The sequence below is a fragment of the Vulpes lagopus genome, chromosome 9 (genome assembly GCF_018345385.1).
Source record: "Vulpes lagopus strain Blue_001 chromosome 9, ASM1834538v1, whole genome shotgun sequence".
NCBI lineage: Eukaryota > Metazoa > Chordata > Mammalia > Carnivora > Canidae > Vulpes > Vulpes lagopus.
The window spans coordinates 18,745,191-18,763,649 of record NC_054832.1 but is presented as its reverse complement, the minus strand read 5'-3'; the positions used below and the strand labels follow the sequence as shown (position 1 = coordinate 18,763,649).

At 40.4% G+C, this 18,459-nt stretch overlaps 1 protein-coding gene across 1 annotated transcript in view; it reads right to left on the bottom strand.

Annotated features, from left to right (window-relative positions):
* SNTB1 (syntrophin beta 1) overlaps nucleotides 1-18,459 on the bottom strand; it is a 231,022-nt gene that overhangs the window by 84,894 nt on the left and 127,669 nt on the right. The window contains exon 3 of the mRNA XM_041769285.1: nucleotides 5,384-5,591. Coding sequence (XP_041625219.1) covers nucleotides 5,384-5,591 — 208 coding nt within the window. The remainder of the gene's footprint in view (nucleotides 1-5,383; nucleotides 5,592-18,459) is intronic.

Below are 18,459 nucleotides of genomic sequence, written 5' to 3'. Positions count from 1 at the left end.
CCATGATAAGGTTAGAGTCCTTATAAGAAGAGAGAGAGAGAAAAAAAGAAAGAAACGAGCTACCATTGCTCTATTTCTGCCTTGTGAGGAAACTACAAGAAGACTGTCTATAAATCAGAAGAGCTTCACCAGTACTCAATTCTGATGGCACCCTGATCTCAGACTTCCAGCCTCCAGAACTGTGAGAAACAAAGTTCTGTTTATGAGCCACCCTGTCTATCATTCTGTTTAATCAGCCTGAGCTGATCAAGACACCCTTTATCTTCATAAAGACAAATAAGATTTGTCTCTTAGTTCTAAAACCATGCTTTTGGTATGTGATACCATTTTGACTCTGGATTCTGGTGGTCTCATGCATATAGACACATGTTCCCTGGGTCCCTTTCTTTAGCTCAGCTTGGTGGAAAATTCTGGACTTAAGAATTAGAAAGAAGGGCTCACACTCTCTCTGCCACCCACTGGAGGAGTGAAGTTACTCAACTTCTGCAAGTTTGCCTTATAGGATAGGAATTATTTAAAGAACAGTGACTGAGACAGACGAGGAGGCACACAATAAATACTAATTACCAACTTCCCTTCCTCCAATAACACCCCGGGAGGCACAGCCTATATAAATGTTCCCATTTTTAAAAATCTGAAGTGGAAATGAGGAAAGCTGAGAATTGAATTTGCAGCTCAGGGTTCACAACTGGGTTTTTGTTGTTGTTGTTGTTTCCTTGTGTTGTGTTGTGTTTTTAATCCAACAAGAAATAGTTTGCGAACTAAGATAACGAGGTAAAGCAAAGGCAACATCTGGTGAACAGCAAAAAACAGAATCCAACAATTCCGTCATCCCCTGTTTATTACTGTTTCTCTAAGTAGCAAGAGAGTCAGAACTTAGCTTATTTTTCTTTTGTCTGAAAGTGGACCATTGAAAACATCTCAGTAATAACAAATGTAAAAAGATTAAAGAACAAGGACTTAAAAGCCATGTTTGGGGCTGTGGGATAGATTGGGGCTTGTAAGGAGGTAAAAGGTTTAAGGCCTCCTTTTACCTGTAAGGAAGTAAAAGATTTAAAGCCAATAAGAACAAGGGAAAGATCACATCAGTACATCTGACCGATCTACAGGTGAGGGTGCTCACAGGAAAGCAGCACAGGGCCTGTGACTCTTACTGTCATGGTTCAGAGGTCTGGGAAGTGAAGAAGACCAAAAAAAAAAAAAAAAAAAAAAAAAGGCCCCAGCTCAAAGGCTGTTGGCCCAGTGTTGACCTTGATATGGTAGGGAGTCCACAGAATGGCTATGAGAGTAGAAGGAAAGATTAAAATCAATTGCAATGGATAAACTGCAGTAGATTCTTTTAAAAATTAAAGAAACAATGATATCACCACATTGTTCCACTGTCTAATTATTCCTATATCTTGATTTAGATAGAGTACAACTCAAGATAAAATACTTTCCATTCTCTGGGTCCCAGATTCTTCATCTGTACAAAGAGGTCAGTTTAGATCACTGACGTATTTCAGGCTGCTGTAACAGAATGCCATACACTGGGTGGCTTAAACAATAAATATTTATTTTGCACAGTTCCAGAGGCTGGAAGTGTAAGATCAGGGTGTCAACATGGGGTTCTGGTGAGGGCCCTCTTCCTGGCCTGTGGAAAGCTACCTTCTTGCTATATCCTCACATGGTGGGGAGAGGATGCTCTGGTATCTTCTTCCCCAATAAAGGCACCAATCCTAACACTGGCACTCTATGCTTATGACCTCATCCAATCCTAATTACCTCCCAAAGGCCCAACCTCCAAACACCATCAAGTTGAGGATGAGGGCTTCAACATATGGATCTAGGGGGACAGAACATTTAGTCCCTAGCAATGACCTCTGAGTCCCTTCTCTCTGATACTGTACAAAGGTTCCCCATTGCCCACCAAATCAAATTCAAGTCATCTGTCCAGCTTTCAAGATCTTCCACAATTGGATGCCCATCAAAGGCACCAGGTATGCTTGATGAACCTTCACCTCCCTTTAGACCAACCTCTAGTGTGCCTTCACCACAAGCTGTATTAATCCATTATCTCCAATTTTTCCCATGTTCATTCTCCTCTCTTGGAGCACACTGAACTCTCTCCATTGCCTCAAGGACTAGCCATTTTGTGGGAGCCATTCTTCCAGTCCTCAGATCACCTCATGGGAAAGGATAGAATTAATATAAAGTTTTCCTCCTGTGTAGTATAGAGGAGGTATTAGGATTAGCACAGAAAGGATTTTAAACGGGAAGTTGTTGTTGTTGTTTCATATTGTTTTAGATCATGTAAAGACCAGTTCTAAAAATTTGAAATTAAATTTAATATGTACAAATCACATCCCAGAGCTGCTGTTATTAATCACAAAATCAAAGATTAACAGAATAGGAAAAGACGAAGGACATCAATTTAAGGTAAATTACAGTTGAATATATATAGGATCACACTTTATATCTTTACAAATACCAAGCAAATTCTCTGATATTTGTGATATTATAAGAAGGCCACAGTATTAAGGATTTGCCATTCATTGTAACATTTTGCTGAAAACCATTTGTATGCCTCCACACTAGGATTCAGTATTAAATATTTAATCAAAAAAGATTCCAGCTTGGATTTTTTCCCTAGGACTTGATCTATGGTAATCTTCTGAGAAGTTCTGAAGCTGAAGGCAATAAAAGACATTCTTGCTTTTGATAACTGTCCATGGTAAGTCATTATTGCTATTAGGGATACAATGCATAATACAATTTGAAGAAACATCTGTAATGGTTACCTGAAATTATAAGAACAATACTATTCTAAACACAAAAAGAGTTTTTTATGAGCCTTTATTACTGCTCCACGGGAATGCCTAATAATGTGTCTACTGATAATTTGGGATAAGCAGACAACTTACAAGTGAGAAAATGGAACCTCTGGGAAAAATTTCAACATCATTAATAATGACACAATGGTATTTTCCAACTATCCAAATGGTAATGAAGTTTGTGTTAAAAGAGATGAAAAAAAAAATAAAAGAAAAAATAACTTCCAGTTGTTGAGAGCATCTCAGTTACTTGGAGGTGGAGAGATGTGTGTGCTGGACAGCTCCCTTTGCCCCTCCAGCTCCAGTGTCCCCTCTTTTCCACCCTGCTTGTGCCTTTGGAGACAGAGCTTATCGAAATGCATCAATGGGGCTCCCTTGTCTCTGGCTTCCAATCAGCCTCACCTACTGGAGATACCAGCAGAAGATCAGTGGAAGAATGGGGGTCCCAGGGGTTGTGCTTCCTTCCCAAAGACCAAAGACCAAAGCTCTTAGTGGTGGTTCTTTTCTACAGCTACAAGTCTTCCCAGCTTCAGGTAACTGCTCCTTTTCCTCGTCATTTCAGATTAAGGGTGGCAGTGGCCTCTTGCTGTTGTGAGATCTGGAGTGCTTCTCTATCTCTTCTTGATTTTCCTTACCTTGACCACACCTTACAAATTAACCCTTCATTAAATCCTTTCCAGTCATCACTTTTGAATTTGCCATCCACTTCCTGCCAGCATCCTGAAATCTCCAGAATATTTGCCAGTCTACTCAGGCCGCTCTCCAAGCAAGGACATCTTTCATCCCAGTCTTCTCCTCCTCCTATAGCAGGTAATGTCTGTTGCTCTGCCCTCCCCAGAATCCATTCAGTCTGTTGCTTGCACAGCAGCCAAACTTTCCATTAGAGAACCACCTCTCTTTATCTCTCAGTGCACATGTCTTGGATGAGGTTGATTTCAGCAACAACACAGCTGAACATCTGATCTAAGTCAGTTTCACTGGGCTTAATCTCAGGACTTCTATTGGAACTATGGCAGCAAAGAGGCCTTTATTCAGTGAGACAGGTGACCCTAATGGAAAACATAAGCCTGGAACTGTTGGACCAAGGACGAAGACTCGCCTAAATGTAAACCAATGAAGTGGGCAGGGAGAAGCAGGCCTAACATCATTATTTGGATCCCTGGATCCCACCATGCCTGAAGCTGATATGTGGCACTATTCTCAAAAGTAGTTCTTCCCTTTTCTTGCTCAAGCTGAGTTAAGCTCTCTGTCATTTTCTGTGGGAAAGATCCCTCTCACATCTGGCGGAAGTAAAAAGTAGAGTATTAGAACTGACTTCTAAAATGACATCATCCAGATTTGCAGTATTGTTTTCTTCAAGAACCCCAGAACGTAGGTCAAGAGAAGCTACCTGTGGTTTTTGTCTATTATGCACCTAGTGCTACCACCACCTGCATTGTCTCTCAGATTTCACTGAAATCTGTGAGAGATGGGACAACACCAAATCAAACAGCGCACTCTGTGTTGACTTTTGTGACCTGAACTGGTGCAAACAAAGAACAATGATGGAAAACAGCCTAATGCTGTGCTCAAACATTATTTCCAAGGGCTGTTTGACTGGGCCGTCTCAGATGACATGGTTCACTGGCAGGAAAACTGTTTATTGCAACAATCATTATTCCCATTTACCCCCTATTACAATGTGAGTCACTGGGAGGTCAGACTGTTCCAAAAGCCCAGTGTTCCTGAGCACTCAGGTTCAAGTTCAAGGGACAGCAAACAGGTCCAGGGACAATGGCAAAGGCTCAAGTCTTTGAAATGAAGAGAAGGGTTAACTCCCAACAGATTGCTGCAAAGTGAGTTTTATTATCTTCAACATATCATGTAACTTGGGAAGAGAAATCAGAGTGACAGTGTTAACATGACCCCAGGTCCTTTCCACAGTAGCTGTTTTCCCTGAGAACAAAGATTAAATCTTCATTCATCCTTATACACTTCACTCCTGCCTAGTACTGTGTGCCTTGCACAAAATAGGTACTCACGAATGATGACCTTTCCCTGACCCCAGGGCCTACTGGCTTAAAAATCCAGAAAAATAGAAGGTAATACATCAAAAGAGTCTACACCTGGTAGTTACTAAGGACTCCTTGCTGCTATTGCTCCTTTTTGTAAATGAACATAATTATGTTATTAATAAGCAGGTTCATGAAAACTCACAGAAACCCCCATTTTCAGCAACCTTTTCAACTTCCTTACCTCACAAGGCAAAAGCTCCAATGTGTGTTTAGGTTATTTTTCCTGATCGTCGTATGTGTGACAAACTACCCAACCTCTCACTCGTTCATCTGTTCAACAAACAATCTGTGACCACCTACAGTTTACAATGTACTGGACTATAGGTGGGGGAATCAAAGCTGATTAGGATGCAGCCCCCATGTATAACATAAATCTGTTGAAGATGGACAGGAAGTCCCAATAGCTGGTGAATGAGAGATCCAGCCTATGGAACGAGGTCACTGACTTCATGGTTGCAACACGTGCTGGGGGAACCTGGGTAAAAATATCTCCTCTTGGGGGAGCATTTTCCTTACCTTATCTGCAAGCCAGCCAAGATGCCTGATCTCTCGGCTCCCAGCAATGCCTGTTTTCCCCAACTGCTCTCTGACCTCAGCAATCACTTGGGTCAGCAGGTCACTCACATTGGAATGGATGGCACTGAACCAGGCCTGGGCAGTGGCTGAGTCCTTGCTCCTCAGGATCACTGTGTGCTTAGCATCCGGAGAGTGGATTTCAAGCTGCCTGGAGAAGCAGAGAGAGAAGGGTTAGAACGTGTCCTGGTAGGCTGTGCTTTGGCAAGTCCTGGGCCACAGAGGTGAATTAACTCTTTATTCTTACTTTTGGACTTTGTCAGCTTTGCATGGTTTATCTTAATGCTTCCTTCCTTCCTTCCTTCCTTCCTTCCTTCCTTCATTCATTCACTCATCCACAAACATCCACCAAATGCCTAGGCATTGGTCTAGATACTGGGGACATAGCTATTCAACTATCAAATCATCTAAGTTAAGGATGTCTGGCTAACCTATTAGTCAGCTGACTGGCTTATCAATAGTATCATATCAAGACTTCCAAACTGTGAGCTGATACTAATTTGCTTTACCTCTCAGTCTACAGAGGATTTTAATAATATACTCACATGCTTGCTGCTACTGCAGGAAGTAGACTGAAATATATATAGCCCCATGCTTCATCCTACTGCTCAGTGTTAATTGTGAATATTTACAAATCAAAGATGACCAAACTTTGCATTCCTTAGGAATCCTGTCTGTGGCACATTTACCTACCATTTAATCCTTGGGCATATTTAAGAAGTGAATTGGCCTAGGAAGGGGCAACTGGGGAGAGAGGCACACAAAGAGCTCTCTTTAAAGTCAAATAAGAAAGAAAAGAAAGAAAAAGCAAATGTCAACCACCAAAGCTTACCCCAGACCTTCACATGGACCACCCAAGATACAAAGTGAGATCTGTATACTGTAATTATGGTAAAAGAAGGAAATTCTAAATAGATTTTTTGAAGTACTCCTAGATTAATATGACATTAATATGGCATTGCAAAAATGGTATATATGGACAGCATAAGGCCAGAGAAGTCCATTATATCCTTCACCCAGTTTTCCCTATGGTTATGGAATATAACATCAAAGCCAGGAAACCAACATTGGGACAATGTAGGTGAATGGCTCTATGCCATTTTATCTCCTGTAAGTCACAGCAAGCAGAATACAGGACTATTCCATCCCCACAAAGCTCTCCTTCCAGCTACCCCTCATAGTTACAATGCTCCTCTCGCCATGGCCATCTCAAATCTCTGGCAACCATTACTAAACTGTCCTTCACATCTATAATTTTTAGACTACTAATTTTTATTGCCAGGAGGAAAAAAACCACGTTTATTCATTGATGTATACATGCAAAGAAATATTTTTACATTCGTGTTTGCACCAGAAAAATGTAGGGATTGGGAACATTCAAAACTGAATAAAAATGATACATTTGTTATTTCATCCTTTAATTATTTTTTTAAAGATTTTATTTATTTATTCATGAGAGACACAGAGAGAGGCAGAGACACAGGCAGAGGGAGAAGCAGGCTCCATGCAGGGAGCCCGACGTGGGACTTGATCCCAGGACTCCAGGATCACGCTCTGGGCCAAAAGCAGGCGCTAGACTGCTGAGCCACCCAGGGATCCCCTCATCCTTTAATTATTATGCTACCATTCACTGAATAATTTTTATCTATATATGTATTCCTCCTAATATCCCTAGGACTGATGTTTATTAATTCTATTTAACATAAGAAAAAACTAAAGTTTGGAGGGAGAGAGAATTTACCCAAGGCCACACAGTGATGCTAGGATTCAAACGTATGTTGGTTAGACTCAAAAACCCATGAACTTAGATACTATATTACAGTGTCTCTCCTTTAGACTGGACAACATCTAAAAGTGGGGCACCATTTTCTTCCATATCTGTCTTAATTCTCATTCTCATTCTAAGTAGAGTCCTTAGCTCCTGAGTTACAAAATAATTTTGCAGATCACCTGAAAATCACAAGTCCCATTGCAACCTGGCCTCATTAACATTCGATATCAAACTTTTAGAGTGAGTAAACCTTTTTACTCATAAACTTAAATTGTAGAAAAGGAATGATTTAGAAAGTAAAATGTCTCTGGAGGAGTTTTAACAAAAATTAGCAATTTTTTTGGTCAGAAATTTGCAAAACAAGACTCCTCACTAAGACTCCAAAGGTTTTTTGTGATAAAACAGGGAATTCTTTAGCTGAAGTCTGTCCTTGCTCAGAAGAAAAAAGTCTCATGCCTCTTGGGCACTTTTCAAAGAAATGGGGGATAATTCTTGCCGATGGCTTACTCTTTAGTAAAGTTACATAGCCAATTACCAACCAGGGCTCTCAAAAAGCATTAATGAGAGTTCAACATGCTTTTATTTTTCTTATTTTAAAGATTTTATTTTATTTATTTATTTTTTAGGTAGGTCCCATGCCCAGTGTGGAGCCCAATATGGGACTCAAACTCACGACACTGAGATCAAGACCCGAGCTGAGATCAAGAGTTGGATGCTTAACCAACTGAGCCACCCAGGTGCCCCTAAGATTTTATTTTTTAAGTAATCTCTACACCCACATGGAATTCAAATCTACAAACTCCGAGATCAAGAGTTGCATGCTCCATGGACGGGGTCAGCCAGGTGTCCCTCAATGTGCTTTTCAAATTATCCTAATATGATCTGTTATTCTAGAAATTTAAAATCTGCAAATATCTCATTTACTTTTGAAGTAAATGAAAAAAATGAAATATTTCCTTTTAAAGACCTGGCTTTGTTTTTAAACAAATGATGGCTTGGGAAGCCACCACCCCCCAGGTGTCTCTCTCTCTCTCTCTCTCTCACACACACACACACACACACACACACACACACACACACGCAAATAATGCCAGCAAGAAAGAGAGGAAACAAAGACCATCTTCTTTGTTGGATTGCCAGCGTGCCCCCAGAGGAAAGCTGACTTGTAAACAAAGGTATAGGCTGATGATGCAGAGGCCTGTTTCTCCCAGGATCTGGCAGCATGTATCATCATTAATTTTTAAGTAAACTTTAAAGTATAACATACAGATAGAAAAGTGTACAAATCATTGTACAATAATTTGAGCAAAAGTGCACAAATGTACTTTTGCAAAGAGAATTTATTTGTGGAATTGCCACTCAGATCAAGAAGGAGAACATGGCATGTGTTCCAGAGTCCCCTTCAAGCCCTCTTTCCAATTATCATTCCTCCCCCACCTCCACCCCAAATCACCACTACTCAGATTTCTATCATTATGGATTACTTTTATCTCAGGCAAAATGTACAACTTTTTTGTTTTCATTTTCTGTCTTTGCTTGAAGTACAGGGAAGATTTTGGACTATTTCTGGGATAAGCTAGCAGGTCCTATGCTTTCATTTTTTTAAAAAGATTCATTCATTCATTCATTCATTCGAGATAGAGCGCACACAGAGGGAGAGGGAGGAGCAGACTCCCCACTAAGCAGGGAGCTGGATGCAGGGCTCTATCTCAGGACCCTGAGATCATGACCTGAGCCAAAGGCAGATGCTTCACTGACTGAGCCACCCAGGTGCCCTATGCTTTTAGCAGTGGTTCTCAAAGTGCGGCAGACAAGCCACACCACCATCACCCAGAAATTCATTAGAAAAGCCAATTTTCAGTTCCTACCCTAAAGCCACTGAATTAGGAATTCTGGGGATTGGGCCCAGGAATCACCCTCCTGGTAAGTCTGATGCAACTCAAGTTTGAGGAAGGTTGCTCCATGGGTTCATAAGAAGCAGCCCTGAGCTTGGCTGGTTGCCAAGGTTCCCAGTGGTCGAAGTGGACATGCCAGAGGGTAGATTGAGCTCCTCCAATCAGTCTCAAAGTCCCAAAGGAAGAACACAGAGGACACAATAGAGAGGCCTGTGATTTTTTTTTTAATAGTAAAAAAAAAAAAAGCAGAAGAAGTTCTCAATCAAAAGTATTCTTCAGGGGAGCCTGGGTGGCTCAGCAGTTTAGCGCCGCCTTCAGCCCAGGGCATGATCCTAGAGACCTGGGATCGAGTCCCATGTCGGGCTCCTTGCATGGAGCCTGCTTCTCCCTCTGCCTGTGTCTCTGCCTCTCTCTGTCTCTCTCTGTGTTTCTCATGAATAAATATATAAAATCTTTAAAAAAAAAAAAGTATGCTTCAGAAACCCCTGAATAGGTTTTTGGTTTTGTTTTGAATCATTTAACTAAATACAGATGCTTGGACCCCATCCCAGATCTATTGAGTAGGAATTTCCAGAGGTTGAGGCCTAGGTATACACTTTAAATGTTCCACAAATTATATTGATTAAGGACCATGGCAGGCCTCTCTGAGTGCAAGCTCAAGCCCTCTGTAGAGCTGTGCCTCTACCTGTCACCAGAAGGCTCCTGGGCAGTGTATCAGTTATCCACTGCTGAGTAACAATTTTCCCCAGGATTAAGTGGCTGCCAACTTTAAACATTTGTTATTTCACAGTTTCTGTGGCACACGAATTTGAGAGTGGTGTAGGTGGGTGGCTCTGGTTCAAGGGCTTGTGTGAGTTTGCAGTCAGGATGTCAGCAGTGGCTTCCGGCAAATGAAGACTTGACTGGGGCTCCACTTCTAAGATGGTGCACTCATCTGGCTGTTGGTGGGAGGCCTCAGTTCCTTACAACATGGGCTTTTCCAGGGGATACTGAGTATCTTCATGACATGGTAGTTGGTTTCCTCCAGAGAACAAGAAGGAGCTGCTGTTCCTTTTATGATCTGGTCTCCATTATATATAATATGTATGTAAAACTTAGTGCAAATCTCAACTACACACACTTTGGCCCAATTTATCACTGAAGCTCATTTTACCAAAATGTGATTCTGGGCTATGCACATTTTAGAGCATGAAGAGATAGAGTAAGAAGTTCCATAATTCCACTCCTGGGCTGGTTCTGTAGTCCTTCCTTCACCAGCCTATTTTCTCACCAATTGAAAGCAAATGTTCCAGAGGGTAGCCTTGAAGCATTTGCAGTTTGGGTTCAGGCTGGCTCTAAAATTTTTTGACTATGAGGCACTGGGAAAGTCACTTAACCTTCCTAAACCTCAATTTCCTTATCTCTAAATGGCTCAATATGCTTGCCTCTTAAGATTATTGGAGAGACCAAATGAGATAACATGTGCATGAGGTGTCACAATGCCAGGCTGGTCTTGATCAGCTCTGGTTTGCAGTAAATAGTCTTCCCAAACATGTACAATGCAACAGTAGGGTACATAGTCCTCCAGGGTGGACTTTGGCTCAACTCTTTTTCAGAGTACCTCGGAGGAAAATCCAAACCCAGGAAAAATACTCCGGAATGGAAGAAGGGTACCTCTGGGGAGAGCAGCATGAGTCTTCTGCAAGATCTTGGATGATTTGGGCCAAACCTGATAATCCATTCCCTGTTATCCCATCTACCTCTGTTCTTACATAAAAGAGCCACATGAGGCTCATGTTCAGAAGCATATATTGGTAGGAGTTGCAGCCATCACTAGAGCTACAAATGTCTGTTGAAGCCCCTTTGTTTTCTCAATGCTTGAATTAACCAGCAACTGTGAGCATGAAAGGAGAATGGGGAATTGTTTTACCTTTCTGAAATACTGCGCTGACAACATACCCCAAAAGAACCATTTTCATATATTTCATGTAACCCATTTTTTAAAGCAATTTCAACTCCAATAAATACTTCATTAATTTGTAAATGTATGGAAGGAACTAAAGATGAAGAAATGAAGTAGAAATCGGGGAGCAGAAGGAGGGGGGAGAGGAAGAAAAGGGAATTAAAGACTCTAGGGTGGGAATGCTACTGTGGAGGGGTAGCTGAAGTCATAACAGTCACAGGGAAGCAAACATTCATCCTACAATGGAAGCAAAAAAAGCACTGGGCAGGGGCACCTGGCTGGTTCAGTCAAATGTGCGACGGACGCTTGGTTCTGGCTCAGGTCATGATATCAGGGTTGTGAGATTGAGCTGCTTAAGATGCTCTCTTTGACTCCCCTTCCCCCCTCCCTCTCAAAACTAATGAAAAAAATCTTTTTTTAAAAAAGCACAGGACATAACAGTGAGAGTAGTGTCATATCACTCATGTCAAAGTGATAGATATAAATGTTTGTAAATGTATAAATTATGCCGGGAAATGTATCCAGGTGGATTCAGTGAGGAGGGAAATTGAGTGACAAGAGGACAAGATAAAAAAAGACTTCACTGTCTCACATACTATCTGCTGAATTTCGTTCCACGTAGCCATTGTGTATTCACTATGTTGGAAAGGCGGAGAAGGAGAAGAAGGAGGAAGAACAGGTGGATTGGCCTGTAGGTTAAAACAATCTTGTCTCAAACTCAAGCTCTGTCACTTACTAACTATACTTTCTCATGACCAGCTGTGATTCGGTCTGCCCAGGTTCTGTTCCCCCTTTCTGGCAACAGGATTTACCCCCCATTCTCAGCCTCAGGTTTGAAGCCCTCAGGTTTGGGGGCTTCATGGTTTGAGTATTGTAGGTATGATCTAATTTGGGTCATGGAGATCTAGGCCCAGGATTTCTGCAGGAGTAATTGTTGAGAAGATGTTTTTTTTTTCCCTCATCTCCTAAGAGGTCAGATAAAATCATGGATCTACTGCAGGCCGTCTTGCCATCAAGAGGAGCAGGTCTGCCTGCAAATGAAGTCAACACTGAGGAAAACAGAGCTGAGAGTCCTGGATCCAGCCACACCTGACACACAGCTTATCCTTGTACTTTTCTTCTATGTTTCCCTTTTTGCTTAACCCAGTTTGAATTGGGTTGTCAAATACAACTAAGAGTCTTAACTCATTCACTGACCACAAATAGGTCACATCATTTCTATGAACCTCAAGTTTCTTTATTCCCTGTAAAACAGGGGTGGTGGTGGTGGTGGTGATGATAATGATAATGAAGTGATAACGATGATTATAATGGAAGTGGTAATAATAAAACTTTCACAGGGTCACTAGAGCATCGAATGAGATAATAATTGTGAAAGTGCTTTGTGACTTGTTAATCCTGATTAGCAGTTGTCATTTATGCTTTTGTCATTTTAAGACTCTTCTGTTGGCTCAGTGTAACTGGGGGAAAAAAACTATATTACTGAATACAATACTTTTGAATTGTTTGCACACATGAGCACATGCAAGCAAGTTAGTTCTTTACCACTAATAGACAAGGCATGCATACTGAAACAAAATCCTAGCAATCTTTTGAGTTACAAAACAGAGATGGAAACATGCAATGATTTCTTAGCATGTACAAAAAGATGTGTTGTGCCTCTAAGTGAGTTTTTGAGAAAACTCACCGGTGTTAAGCACGTGTTGGGTGCACCGAGACATGCAGAGTACATGGTCCCTGTCCCCAAGAAGTTCACCATATGTCACAGGATGAATAGTATCGTTCCAAACTCTTGTCTACCCAGAACCTCAGAATGTGACTGATTTGGAAACAGAATCTTTGTAGAAGTAATTAAAGTAAGGATGGTGGTGAGATCCTTATCTCATTAATCTAATCTGAATTAGAGTGGGTACTAAATCCAAAGGGATGTCATTATAAGAGACAGACACAGAGACGAATGCAATGGGACCGTAAGATACAGATGACTTAGAACTATGGCAATCATGCTTCCACTTCAACACACGTTGGAGTTAAAACAGTCTTCTTGGCCAAAAAGAAAAAACAAAACCAAAGAAGCCTTACCCTCTCCACCATGCAATTCTATAACCAGGAAGAAAAAGGAAACCCTCCTGAAATGAGGGACATATATAAAGCACTTGAAAGCATGCAGGCACATAGTAGGCCTTGCTCAGTAAATCAGAGTACCTTCTAATTCCTTCCTGGCGTTAAAAAAATAATAATCTAGCCAACCTCCTTGCTAGCTGATGAGTCCTACATTTCTGGAACTGAGAAAGAGGAAGGAGGGAGTGAGTAAAGGAGCAATAAAGTCAGAACGGCTGATTGGAGCTATTTTCAGCAGGCCAGTCTTTTATAACTCTTATTTTGTTCCCCAGTTGAACTGACCACTGCTTGATGAATTGTGTTTATCTGTAGTTCAGCGATAAAGTTCTCTTTTAATTCCCTGCTGAATAGAAATATTTAGGGCAATGCCACAGCTGTGTTTATTCTCACACTCCACCACAGTTATGTAAATACTGCCTATGGAACTATTTCTGATAAAGGCCCATACCAACCCTGAGGAATTACACACTCACTCTAGATGTCTGCCAAGATGAGCAGTTTCGATCCAGCTTGGCACAGCCTATGAATGATATCACAGCTTCTCAGAGATCATTTGGCAAACCTCACAATAAAAGAGTAATTTTCTTACCCTCTTACTCTTTTAAAGACTCCTGCTGAGACAAATAATATTTCCCAGAATGCTTTACTTCCCCTGTTTAGAAACACGAGGCTGACTCTTAAAACTTAACACAAAATTAATAAATAAAAACTTGCAACCTGGCAACAAGGTTTCATGTGACCTTTCCCCTCGAAACGTGAGGCTGGAGAAAACACAGATGAAAGAAGTCAGGAAGATAAGGCCTGTGGGCTTGTGGCAACGACTGGGAATGGAGGGGAACTCAAACCACATGGTTCTCGGTCATTACAGTTGCTTCCAATTCCATAAATGTGTGATTCCCATGGCTGATTAAAAGTATTACCCAACAGATAAATATATGGCACACCATTGATAATGGCTACCTCTAGATAGTTGAATTTTGAGGTATTTTTATTTCCACCATTCTGCTTTTCTTTAATTTTTAGAATTTTTGCAATGTAATCAGACGAATATTAGAAAAAATATTCTTTAAGAAAAGGAATGTTTGCACACCTTTGCACTAGGAAAAGTATTTTTATGTGAACAAGAAAACACTATAGAAAGAATGAGAAAAAAAATTTTTACATCAAATTGATTGTAACTAAAAGACTAAAACTAAAAAAGAAACTAAAAAGAAACTAAAAGAAAGAGATAAAAGATCTGTATATACAATATTCACAATAAGAACTTGTCCTGTGGGGATGAAAACTCTACCACCAAAGGTGTTCACTTTCCTCATTTTGTCCCTTCCTCCATCCTATGAGGTGAATGATATTTGTCTACTTTACAAATTAGAAGATGGCAGGCACCTCAGGGGGGTTGATTGTTCCATCTTCCAGTCAGTAAGAGGCTAAGCTGGAGCTGGATCCTTAGCGCATCTAATTACATAGCCTATGTCTTAATCACTATGTTCCATTGAGTAGGGTGTTTGTAAAATGTGGTTTGCCGCTTACAAGAGTAGAGAACATTTTGGGGCACCTGAGTGCTCGGTGGTTGAGAGTCTGCCTTTAGCTCAAGTTGTGATCCTGGAGTCCTGGGATCAAGTCCCACATCAAGTTCCCAATAGGGAGCCTGCTTCTCCCTTTGCCTATGTCTCTGCCTCTTTCTGTGTCTCCCATGAATAAATAAATAAAAATCTTAAAAAAAAAAGAATAGAAAACATTTTCCATCTTGGTTGCTGCTCAATATCTTTCAGACACCCCTCCTGTGTATTTGGAAAGTTTTCCAAATTACAAGTTGAGCCTCCCCATAGTAGAAGCCAGAATTCGAGTTCCTAGTCTTCTGTGCTGCTAGGGCTCAGAGCCACTCACTCAAAATGGCAAGGATGCACCGTGAGATAGTAGTTGTATATGGAATCCATCTTTTGGCAAGTATGGTGGTGGAGGCATCCAGCTCTAAATGGCAGTGGTGGCAGATCTTGGCCAGTCCCAAGTTGTTATTGATACAAGCTAAGGCAGTTGCAAGAGCTGTGGTGTGGTATGGTTGTTAAGTGGCAGCAACGGTGGGATTTCTTCTAGAACAGCATTTACAATGTGAATGAGTATTGAGTTTAGCCTGGCTCTCTGAACTCTTTGGAAAATACGTGAGCACTTTAATATCCTCAGCCAGATTTCATTCTGTTGCCTGAAACTACAATCCCCTGCTAAGAATGCAGATTTAGGAATCTAGTTGCCTGATGGAGCTAATGAGATCACCTAAAAAATACGTCAAGTATGAGCAGTGAATAGAAAAGAAGCCAGGAAAGGTGTTCTGCTATTTTTCACAAAATCCCATTTCAAAAACAGGTCACGCGTGATATAGTATTCTGCTAGGCTCTAAGGGAACCTGACTATATCTGTCATGTTGGCTAGGTTTCAGTTTTTTGGTAACACATAAATTTACAAAATATGTGAAGAATTTTAGCACTTCGACTTTCCTAGGGGAGTGATCTCATTATCAAAGTTTTAGAAGACAAGTCAGCTAATGTCAGACTAGAGAAAACATTTTGTTTTTCCACTACCGACTTCATCTGTACCTCACAGAAAACTCTGTGATGTGACCTTGCTCAACTGATTTTTTTAAGCCATTTAAATATACAATGTGCTATGCAGGTCAAATAAATTTACATTTGTCTCTAGGTTTTTATTATCATACATTGACAGCATAAATGGTCCATCCCAGAGTCCATTCCAGAGCATAGCATTTGCGGTCTGAACATCTATTTTAGCTTCTTTTGAATTAGGTTATTTTGGGCTAGAGTTAGCAAATAAAAATATAGGATGTCCAGTTAAATTTGAATTTCAAATAAACAACAAACAGTTTAGTGTTAAGTATGTCTTGTGCAATACCTAGTTGTAGAAATGGTATAAAGCACATGGATTATAAAGTGTGTAGAAAATAAAACTGATAGGACTTCATGATGGATTAGCTCTGATGGATGCAGAAGAGGGAAATGTTAAGGAGTTTTCTGGCTTAGCTGAATGAATGGCAGTGTCCGTTACTAAGGTAAAAAATTGAAAATGGTTCATATTTGGTAAGAAACAGGAGTTTGGGTAAGTAGCTCCATCTTCACTTAGGTATCTTGTAATAACCCCAAGCTTGTAATGTACACATAGATCAGCTACGCCCCAAGAGTCTATTCTATGGTAATTTTATTTTAATGGAATTAACATCTTCCCAAGAATCTAGGTTGGAGGACTCAATCATTCTTGATGCCTCCCATCAAGAATACCTTCCATGGATACTTCTTCCAGTATCCACTCAGTCTCCAAGTTTTATCAGTATTATCTTGGTGGTATCTCTCTTTCAGAAGAGATGGCCAGAATATAAATTTAGCAAGTTTTCTCAGTGGAGGTAGGGTGAACACTTGTCTAAGATGAGATATAGGTTTTACTTTGTAGGCCAACTTTGAACAAATGGTTAATTGCCTGAAATGCTATTAAAAAGAGCCTGAGGTCTCATTCTAGGCTCAAGTAGAAAAAGTAGCATCGATATATATTGATGTGTACCATGGACATGGGAGTGGGGATTGCCAGCACTCATACTGTCTATTTGATATTTCTCGAAAGCATTTTGAAATGCAGCTCTCACATGTAGCTCCTGACTGCCCCGAGCTTGGAAAGAGTCATGGCTTTCCGTAATCCGATAATTCCTCTTTCACGGCTTATCCCTTTATAGTTTATCTCTCCCTCTAGACTGTAAATTCCTTAAGGGCATGATATATATTATGTTAATATCCCCCTGTTGCCTGACACTCTGAGGGGCATAATCCATATGTTTCTCCTCGGCTAAGTGAATGCATGGCTCTGTCTATTACTAGAAGTTTGTCCAGACTCTACACTGTGTTTTCCCCTTACCACATGTTAACCCTTTCAGTCTTGAGTGATGAAATTTAATTCTACGTTACAAAGTGCTTTAGTTCTAAGTCAGAAGATTTACGTAATATACTTAAACAAATAAATAAAGTCAAACATATTTTAATGTCCCATGAGGATAGTTTCCATGGATAATGTGCGATAGTGGTCAACTCTAAAATGTTTGATTTATCCCATATTATCTTGTTTATCAGACAATCTGTCATACATAATTTTCTTGGGCTAAAATAATCGATTTGTAATCTTGCCAGACTTACCCAGGTTGGATGTAAAAGCAGGCAGACTTCCAAATGTGTAAATCAGGGTCAAAAGATGACACAAAACTAAAGCAACAAAGAATACTTATATCTGAGAGGTAAGAACAGAAGTGGATGCCACCTAACTCATTTCTGTCAGACCTCCATGTCAAACAGTAGGATTTACTTGTCTGACTCATGTACAAAATTGCAAGATGGCTTTTCATTGATTATTTTATCAATTATTTTTTGAGTGCCTAGTACCTAGACGTGGCATGAGGTGCATGAGGGGAAGGGGACTGAACACATGTGGTTTCTGTGATCCCTGAGATTATAGTCTAGCAACCTTGGACAAGAACACACTTTCTTAAGTTTTCAAATAACATGAAGAATTCCTAACATGAGAGAACAAATTGTACCTGTTTTAGAAACAGACAATCTTTAATTCAGTTCTTAATAAACTACGCAATAATTCCCCACCATGAAGTCAGCAGCTGCTTATACATAGTCACAGTGCTTCACCAAAGCCGAAATAGTGCTCATCCATTCTGTTTTAATTTCTAAGTATTTCTTTTTAAGGAGGGAGGAGAAGAAAAGGGGAGAAAGACAAAAGCACTGTATCTCCAGGGCCCCTATACAGATAAAGATATGTCACCAGTGAAAGGCCATTAAGCTGTTAATATCCTTCAAAAAGGATTATTAGTAGCCACCACCCAGCAGAGAAGAGAGACCCATGAGAACAGTAAAGATGAGGCTAAAGTTGGATGAGACAAGAAGGATCTGAAGAAGCTCTACCACACAAGGGACTAGAACAGCCACGGAATTTGAGTTCAGAGAGTGGAAACAAATATTATCCCAGCTAAATGGATGAACAAAAGAATGATCAAAGACAGAATTAGCAATCCAGAAAGAATTTAGAGGTCATTTAACACAACCACTCATTTCAAAGGTGAAAAATCTCCAGGGAGGAAAAGTGGTTTATTTATCCAAGGTCACACCTGCAGGTAGTAGTAGTATTGAACCTAGAATCCAGAATTCCTAACAATGATGTTTATCTAAATTCAGAGAATGGGCACAGAGAGGTCATGTGCTAGAAGCCAACTTAACTTTCTTTACAATTTTCC